The 10,216-nt window shown below is 35.9% G+C and overlaps 1 protein-coding gene across 2 annotated transcripts in view; it reads right to left on the reverse strand.

Moving 5' to 3' along the window:
- Positions 1-378: 378 nt before the first annotated feature.
- Positions 379-10,216, reverse strand: part of TSPAN19 (tetraspanin 19) — a 27,024-nt gene continuing 17,186 nt past the window's right edge. The window contains exons 5-9 of one of the 2 annotated variants that reach the window (XM_010832035.1): positions 9,897-9,971; positions 6,631-6,741; positions 4,252-4,395; positions 2,888-2,971; positions 379-659 (exon numbers count right to left, since the gene is read on the reverse strand). In XM_010832035.1, coding sequence (XP_010830337.1) covers positions 591-659; positions 2,888-2,971; positions 4,252-4,395; positions 6,631-6,741; positions 9,897-9,971 — 483 coding nt within the window. In that variant the 3' untranslated portion in view covers positions 379-590. The remainder of the gene's footprint in view (positions 660-2,887; positions 2,972-4,251; positions 4,396-6,630; positions 6,742-9,896; positions 9,972-10,216) is intronic. The other variant, XM_010832034.1, reaches the window with a different exon arrangement.

A 10,216-nucleotide genomic window follows, 5' to 3' on the forward strand; every position in this document is an offset into this window, starting at 1 on the left:
GTATCTTTTTATACACCTGACACTCAAAACATACGTGATAATTTACCATATATTTACATTAGTATATTCAATGATATCCTCTGAGTTCAGAAAATGACAATGTACCGAACTGTAGAATTTGATATTAATAAAGGGATTTCTTTGGAAGGAATGATGCTAAAGCTGAAACTCCAGTACTTTGGCCACCTCATGCGAAGAGTAGACTCATTGGAAAAGACTCTGATGCTGGGAGGGATTGGGGGCAGGAGGAGAAGGGGACGACAGAGGATGAGATGGCTGGATGGCATCACTGACTCGATGGATGTGAGTCTGAGTGAACTCCGGGAGTTGGTGATGGACAGGGAGGCCTGGCGTGCTGTGATTCATGGGGTTGCAAAGAGTCAGACACGACTGAGCGACTGAACTGAACTGAACTGAAAAATTTCATGGAACGATATTATATTCAATAATTCTGTGTCATATATAACCACTGACTTTATTAAATCTTAAACAATGAATGTAATTTAAAACTTTTCTTTTGGACTAGGAGAATTCAATATGATTATTTTACGAGTTAACTGGTTTCTTCCAGACAAATTAAAATCCAGTGATCACTTTTCTGCATATATTCTATTCTTGATGTTTCTGAAGAAAGAAACAGTTAATGAGAATTGCAAAACCTGGAAAAAAGGGAAACAATAAGAGATTAAAATGTAATCAATAAGAATAATTTGTAAAGTTAACACCATATAATCACCAAAATGTATTCTGCAAAGAGAAAACAGAGGAAGGAGGGTGAGACTATTTCCAAGTAAGATACATATCATTGTGAATAAGAAGTCAGCAGAGTAAGTCTTGTAGGGTAGCCCAGATGTCACCAAGTTCATTTACAGAGAGGGTGAAGGAATGGACTACTCAGTTTTAATTACATGGGCTATCACTGGGCTAGATGCTATGATAAACTGCTGATGTTTTGTGTTCATCATTTTTCTAACGTCATCACTTCCAAAAAAACTGCCTCTTTTTGTTATAGGATCATGAAAGATGGTCTGGAAAGGGTAGATGATAAACTGGAACACAATAATATCCCCCATTCAGTCTTATCTTAATTGCCTCAGGATGAATACAATAGAGAATAAACATTTAAAAAGAGTATCAATGCTTATAAGACTGTCTTGTTTACCACCATCCTGAGACTAAACACTCTTACCAGGTGAAAACCATTTATGGAACTTTAGATGAGGGCCTTGCTTGTTGTTCGGTTGCTAAGTTGTGTCCTGGTCTTTACATGCCAGGTTTCCCTGCCCTTCACCATCTCCCAGAGTTTGCTCAAACTCATGTCCATTGACTTGGTGATACCATCCAGCCATCTCATCCTCTGTCCCCCTCTTCTCCACCTGCCCTCAATCTTTTTCAGCATCAGGGTCTTTTCCAATAAGTTGGCTCTTCACATCATGTGGCCAAAGTATTGGAGCTTCAGAATCAGTCCTTCCCGTGAATATTCAGGACTTATTTTCTTTAGAATTGAGTGGTTTAATCTCTTTGTCCAAGGGACTCTCAAGAGTCTTCTCCAGCATCACAATTCAAAAGCATCAATTCTTCAGTATTCAGCCTTCTTTATGGTCCAATTCTCACATCTGTACATGACTGCTGGAAAAGGCATACCTTTGACTATACAAAACTTTGTTGGCTAAGTGATGTCTCTGCTTTTTAATACTCTGTCTAGATTTGTGATAGCTTTCCTTCCAGGGAGCAAGCATTTTTTTTTTTAATTTCATGACTACAGTCACTGTCTGCAGTGACTTTGAAACTGCCTTAAAACACACACACACAAAAAACAAGAAAAGAAAATATGTCACTGCTTCCACTTTTTCCCCATCTGTTTGCCATGAAGTGATGGGACTGGCCACCATGGTCTTATTTTTTTGAATGTTGAGTTTTAAGCCAGCTTTTTCACTCTCTTTTTTCACCCTCTTCAAGAGGCTCTTTATTTCCTCATTGCATTCTGCCATTAGAGTGGTATCATCTGCATATCTGAGGTTGTTGATACTTCTTTGTGGACCAACATAAATTAAATTTGCTATCCTATTTTGGCCAAATCACATGTTATATATTTATTCCGTTATACTCTACACAATAGTAATCTATACAGTCTTACAATTTCTTTGAATACATACCCTTCACTAGCTTTTATTGGTTTGCACTGGGACTGGAGAATTAAGTACTATTTCTAAACCTCGATTTTGCAGTTGGCACCCTGGAAGTCAAGGAATATGTAGATTTTGCTTCCTATTGTATCTCTAGCATCTACTACAGGACCTGACACATAGTAGATGTTCTTCCCCCTTCCAAATTTATTGAATGAATGAATGAAGCAATGAATGAAAGAATGTATGATTGAATACATTTACTAATGTCAAACATCTGCCTAGATTTAAGAAATTTGCCAGTGTACACACTGCCAATCATGGTCAACTCACTGCCAAGACTGAAGTATTTTTTTTTTAATCACTAAGAAACGAAATCACTGCCCCCCAGGAGAACAACTTATTTTTTTATAAAGCCATTAAAAAAATCTGTTTATATTTTTTTGAACATGCCATGCAGCCTGTGGGATTTTAGTTCCCCAACCAGGAATCAAATCCAAGCCCCCTGCATTGGAAGTGGGGTGTCTTAACCAACTGGACTGCCATGAAAGTCCTGGATGATAATGATTTCCAGGTTCCACCCAGGCTGATCTAAGGATATTGCCCTCAGTTGGGACCTCCTGTGTGTGAACATTTTCAGGGTCCTGGCTCCTATTGGACTAGTTAGTCTGATTAGGTCTCCATCTGGTTGTTCTACAGTCTATCCCATATACTTTATACTTAATTTTTTTTAATCTTTAAATATATAAATAAAAACTTACCTCTGAAGCCAAAAGTCCAAAATTAATTCCAATTAATGTCAAAGCATTAGCATGATACCATGTGCTGATTTTATTTTCACAACCCTAAGGAAAAGAACTTACTTAGATTGACTTGGAGATATAAATGGTTTTATACATAATTCCATTACAGAGAAGAGACACAGAGATTAGTAATGTATGAAAGTCTAAAAAACAAGTCAACATCTAACTGGAGACTGGACTTTTAGCCCATAGAGCTTCCTACAATAGCAAGATGCCTCAGCTGCTACTTTTTAAGCTGCTAAGATGTTGTCAGGTAGTTGAAATCAGAAATTTATTAAGTTTTGAGAGGGATTTGATTTTCTGAACACTACTGAAATTCAGCAGGGCATATACTATTGCCTAACATAATATTTCCCAAAGAGAACCTTTCTTGGAGAATCCTCCAAATGGAGATTCCTTAAATGGAAATTCCTTAAGTGGAGATTAAATGGAATCTTTAAATGGAGAATCCTCCATTTCTCTATGAATGAATGATGTTATTGAAAGACATCTTAAAATTAGAATAACATCAATATATAAACTACACAAAGTATTAGAAGTTATTGGATGGAAATCCCTAGTTTATCATGTCCTATATCTGTAGACAGAAGTTGCTACAGATGAACCTCTTCTCTGGTTTCTGCCACCTTTATGTGAACACCACCCTTGACACATCTGGGATTTCCTCCCTTAGTTTTTGCCAAACCTCATGCCTCTTTATTTCTACTGTTGCAGTTCCTTTACCAGTCCTATACAATGGAGATTCGCCAAAAGGACCTTCTCTGTCAAAAGATGGTTGCTGCTGCTGCTAAGTAACTTCAGTCGTATCCGACTCTGTGCGACCCCATAGACGGCAGCCCACCAGGCTCCTGTCCCTGGGATTCTCCAGGCAAGAACACTGGAGTGGGTTGCCATTTCCTTCTCCAATGCATGAAAGTGAAAAGTGAAAGTGAAGTCACTCAATCATGTCCAAATCTCTGCGACTCCATGGACTGCAGCCCACCAGGCTCCTCTGCCCATGGGATTTTCCAGGCGAGAGTACTGGAGTGGGGTGCCATTGCCTTCTCCAAAAGATGGTTGAGGAGAGAGTTAATGGAATCCCAAGTTCTAGGCACACTTAGATCATATAACCCAGAAAGTTTAATGACTTTGTTATGTAACTGATATAATCCACTTCACTGTGGTTTTATTAGCAAGGTGCTTAAGAACCTAATAACCATGAATGGCATTGTTTTTAATACAACAATTTGCTCAGGATTCTAAAATGACTTGCAAAAAATAAAAGCAAAAGCAAAAAAAACAGGGTACTGTAAACACTTGGAGAAGCCTTGGCTTATATTTACCTGTAGGTATGTTGCATTCAGTGGCTCATCACAAAACCACTTTCTTAATGTAGAATTTGTGCAAGAACATGGCACCTGTTCTGAATTTTCTTTATTCTTATTCTTGGTCCAATCTGTGTAATTTTTTCGGCCACAACACTGAAACTAGAAAAATGATTCTATAAGTTTTACTATAGAATATTCAAAATGCAGTCAATTATATGACTCCTATGCTTCTCAAAGTGGTTTTATGATAAATTTATTAATTTATTCTGCATTGAAATATAACAGATTAAACAAATATATTTTTGTTTGTTTAAACAAATATATTTTTGTTTGTTTAAACAAAAATATTTTTTTGTTGCTGTTGTTGCTATGGTTGATATTAATCAGAATTAAAGATCTCTACTCATATAAGTGAGCTGTTTGAATGAAATTGTTATATCTGAATTTACCTTATAAAGTTCAGGATGAAAGATATACTTGACTTACTAAATCACGTTTAGAGCCAGAACATGGGAGGGAGAATCCCTTGAGCCATACCTTCTCCTAACTATAACAGTTTTCTTTATGATTTATTCAAAATATTCTGCCATATGTGTTTAATATACATAGAGACTCAGGGTTGTTTCTAAATTCTTAGGGTTAATGTAAGATGTTAACCTTATATTTTGTATTGTGTGAAAAGCTGCCACAAAAAAAAAAAAAAAAACCAAAAAGGTAATAAGGAAAAGAGTCAGAAGTGATCAAGCATCTATGAAATGTCTCATTTCCAGTCCTATCAAGTTGAGTTGAAAGGATGTGAAAGAATCAGTCTATATATTTGTCACCTAGAAAATAAGAGAAAGTTAAAGTGAATAGATCATTATTTTCTAAACTTGTTATTGTAAATTATAGCATCAGTACCACCTATGTTGCAATATGTGCCAACAATCTTGGCACCGTCTTAGAAACATCAAATGACTAACATAGTACTTTAGAGACTGGGTACTGAAAGTCAGTTAAACAATCAAATCTACATATACTATCTCAATGCTCAATGATATTCATGGCTAGGAAACATAAGTTGGATTCTCATTAACGACAGTGATGTCATACATATAGACATGTTTTCCTGCTGCTGCTGCTGCTAAGTCGCTTCAGTCGTGTCCGACTCTGTGCGACCCCATAGACGGCAGCCCACTAGGCTCCCCCGTCCCTGGGATTCTCCAGGCAAGAACACTGGAGTGGGTTGCCATTGCCTTCTCCAATGCATGAAAGTGAAAAGTGAAAGTGAAGTCACTCAGTCGTTTTCCTGATTTATCAGTTAATGACCATAGGAAGGTTTGATACACTGCTATCAGTCATAATGCTATCTGAAAATGCAATACCTTTTCAGATCACATACACCAAAGAAAAAATAAGGTGATAAAATCATTTATAATAAATTTAAATTCTCCTAATAAGCATTTCTGTTATTAAATACACTAAAAATAGTAACTGTTTATGTGAAACTCTGGAATAGCACTTGAGCACAAAATCTAGTGTAGATTGTCAGGGACTGAATTTTGGCTGTGCCATCTATTAGCCATGTGGCACTGGCTAAGTTATGAATTTCTCTACCTTCATCTACAAAATGAAGATAATAGTTCTTATCTCATTGGATTGAGAGGACTAAATGAGTTAATATATGCAAAGCACCTAAAAAAGGACCTGGGGCTATGTAAATGTTTGCTATTTTTTTTCTTAATCAAGCACTTACTATGTTCCTGTGTCGATCTATTCGTATAACCATTTGGCTGAGTACACACATTCCCTTACCTTGCCAAGAAACATGTGAACAGTGAAATGATAATCCTAACAACATCAGCTAACAAGTGTTAGGTTGATACTGTGTCCCAGATCCAAGGCTTTCTATGTATTATGTATATATTACTTCCTTTATTCTTGACAACCAGAGGTAGGGGTTATTCTGCCTATTTTGTTAATATGGTACCTGAAGTTAAGATTTCTTATCCAGGATCATAAAGTTACCACATGGCAAACCTGATGTTTAGGCTCAAATGGGAACCATCAGGATACTCTGCTGCCCAGCAGGGACTGGGCTTAGAATTTATCTCCCCCTGGATGCCACAGAGTAGATTATTGTTACACTTGGCAGAAGACTCCCAACACTTTTACAGCTGAATCCAGGTTAAAATGACCACCCATCAACTGACCCAGAAAAGCAGATACACCTTACAAAAGAAGGGTAAAACTCAAGATCTGTAAGTTTAGACAATCCTATGCCACCTCATTTGTTTAGAAGAAATACAAGAACCTCTCATTCCTGTGCCCATCGCCTGTCCTTCCTTGTCTTCCCACCTCTCAGCTGTCACCTTTGGCGTCTCATTTTTTACTTTCATGATAATTTCATCTTACCATTTTCTGCACAGCATTCAGAATCATCCACTTGGGTGTGTCTTGAGGAAAATCCTCAGATCCATACTCAGAAATGATGGAATCAATTTTATCATGCCATGCTTGGTGAACCTGTTGAAAATTTCATTAAAAATGAAAATTTGATAGAAGCTTCCCTTATGCTTCCTCATAAAAAGTATTCAAACTCAGTTTGTTGTTTTCAACTTATTTCTAGGTGTTTTATTTTTCTTCCTATCATTATTTTTAGCAATGAGCAAGTGTGAATACCTTTGGTATTTTACACTATGATCTATAGGAAGACTACATTAGACTTTTATGATTAGGAAGAAAGTTATGTGCTGCTCTCCTCAATGTTGAAAGGTTCTAACATTTTTTCTCATAATCTCAGGAAAAATTGTGAAAGACTTATAAATGGAAAAGATGACTGAGGATCTTTTCAATGAAAACTAGGTTTTCTCTAGTATACCTTCAGGGTTCTCTGATTCTCTGAGTCTGTACTTTTCACAGTTTTTAATTTATTTTACAACTTTGTAAGTTGTATATTTGTTGGTCTCAGTCTCCCAATTCAAATGATTCTTTGTTGGAGAGAATTGCAGATGAACTTTTCCTGGTGGGGATGAAACTGATCCCTTTCCTTTCAAAGTCAGTTTTTATGTCAGTTTTTGTATCTATATAAATGTTTTCTCTTTGTACTCTTCTTCTAATTGGTTTTTATATCTAAACTAGTTCCCACATTAATCAAGATGTTAAATAAAATTATTGATATGAATCTACTGTATATTTTACAAGAATTACATTTTTCAATTTAAAAATTATCTTTTCATAATGCTAAAGCAAAAATAATCATATCTGAAAGTTTGGGGGGAAATTGCTATTTTGAAATCTAGATATTGCATGGGTAATTTTTAATAGGAACTTATATAAGCATTTAAAAGTTTATATGGCTTTCATAACTAAGTCCTAATTTGGTCCTAAAAATAGTAAAAGGTAGAAATTCAGACAGCATTTTCATTTTATGAACCATGATATAGATACTTAGAGAATATGATCATTTCCTTTGTTTACATGAATGAAGAAGAGGTGTGACTTCTAAACCTAATTCATTTGAAATCTAGTCTAATACTTTCTCATTGTCATATGCTATCTTTGAATAATGAAAACTAAATAACTGGTTGGAATAATACAATAATTAAGACATCTGTACATGTTAAACTCTTACACACTTACATCTAAGAAGATTAGAATGATATAATGTGTTATTCATATAATCTATTTCACATATTCTCTGAGTTAATTTTTATTCAAAATAGAAAATGATGTTTTTCTACTTTATACTCTTGTGATGACAGAGAGACATATCCTCATTAACCTTTTAAAGCTTAACTTGGGAGATTGAGAGTGCCTATGAATCAAACTTTAGTATATGAGTAAAAATGATTTTCATATATAATCTAGGTTACTACTATATAAATAAAATACATGTAAATACATTTACATGTATTTCTCTGTTCAAAACCTCAGTTTCTGTTCTAGAAAGCAGGACTTACAATGCATCTCTAGGATTTGTTACGAGTGCCAATAAAGTGCCTATCACATTCTTTGGCACATGGTGGTTATTATTAAATGATAGATTTTTATTATTCTTAAGATAGGTGGAGAGGAGTATCTGAATAATACTTAAGTAAATATGGGTGACATTGATTAACTATATCCATGTGTTAAAGGCCCTTAAGTCTGATATTCAGGTTCTATCACCAGGTCCAAAAGTTAGAGGATGATGTGTTGGGATCAAGACAGCTTTACAGGACTCACTTGATTGTGTGTGCTGTGCACACACACATTTTTTTCATGTGGAGAGAAGAAATTTTATATATAAATGCCAAGTCATTAACAATAGGCCCTAGGTAATTAGATACCCAGGACAGATGCCAAGCACAAGAGAGCAAATGAGGTTGGAAAGCAATGGTGCTATACAGAAAAGATTTTGTTGAGGTTTGGCCATTAATTAAGAGTTTATATATATATATATATAATTTGCTTTAATTATATATATATATATATAGAGAGAGAGAGAGAGAAGGCAAGTGCAAGTGAGAGAGAGAAAGAGTTTGAAGGCTAGGAACCATAGGAATTGCTCAGGGTCTCCTTCAAAATTAAATAAGGGAAGGACTTCCCTGGTGGCCCAGGGGTTAAGAATCCACCTGCCAGTGCGGGGCACATGGGTTCAATCCCTGGTCTGGGAAAACCCCACATGCTTCGGGGAAACTAAGCCTGTGCTCTGTGACTACTGAAGCCTGCATGCCTAGAGCACGTGCTCTGCAACAACAGAAGCCATCTCAATAAGAAACCTGTGCAACACAGTGAAGAGTTGCCTGTGCTCACCGCAACTAGAGGAAGCCTGCAGGCAGCAACAAAGACCCAGCACACCCAAAAAATAAATAAATAAAAATTATTTTTTAAAAGTCAAATAAGGGAAGGTAGAGAGCTCTCAAATAGCTACCCTGTTACAGGGACTTTACAACTGTCAGTTAATGATAACTCTATAAGGTAGTAGATGAAGACATAGGTTTAAGGACTGACTTCAAGTCTATGCTCTTAGTGCTATAAGACAGTCTCCCAGGATACAAAAACAGACCTTGACTGCACTGAAATACTGAAGGTTCTTAAAGAATTAAAAGTAACTATAGGTTGTAAAGAGGTAAGTTGTGTTACCGAAAAGTTTTCAGGAAATTTATTATATGCTTTTTTGAACTTAAAAAAATATAAATCATCCATTAATTTAATTGTCACTTATGGCCATAACTATACAAATTTATGAATTATTCAGTACATCTTATTTAAATGAAATTGTTAAATTTAAAATTAGTACTAATTAGTATCTTTAGAAAGTCTAAAGCTATTTCTTTACAAAAACAGAATATAGTACAGTGATGTGGTTACTAGTGATAGCCAGGGTTGGCTGAGGGGGCCAGTTTTGGATCCCCCACTCTAAGTATTATCTCCTTTTCCCCCACATTTTTTGTCATTTACAACAACATTCTGCGTCTCCTGCAGACAGAGTTAAGACATGAACTCTGTCCTCCATTCCAATCTGACCCTTGTCTCCTTTCCATTACACGATTCTAGTACTTCTATTTCATCCCTTTTCCCCTAAAGACATTTACTTACCTTTAGCTTTTACTATAGGTTTAATATAGGTTCAGGTCTCAATAATCTACAACATCTGATTTTCCTATTTTTCAAATAGAAAGATGATGTTTCCATACCTCTTCTTTCTTTGCAAAGATGAGTGTTGAAAGTACAACCTGAACACCAACAGCCCACATCAACAGTGCTGCATACTACGAGAAAAGAGACACAGAGATGAGAACTATGCTCCTAATATATTTTTTAGATACTACAGTGATGGAAAATGCACATCATATGAAATATGCAGTCTTAAAATATATAGAAAACAAAGATCATGGCATCCGATCCCATCACTTCACAGGAAATAGATGGGGAAACAGTGGAAGCAGTGTCAGACTTTATTTTTCTGGGCTCCAAAATCACTACACATGGTGACTGCAGCCATGAAATTAAAAGA

This window comes from Bison bison, unplaced genomic scaffold, assembly GCF_000754665.1.
Source record: "Bison bison bison isolate TAMUID 2011002044 unplaced genomic scaffold, Bison_UMD1.0 scf7180017864535, whole genome shotgun sequence".
NCBI classification, from domain to species: domain Eukaryota; kingdom Metazoa; phylum Chordata; class Mammalia; order Artiodactyla; family Bovidae; genus Bison; species Bison bison.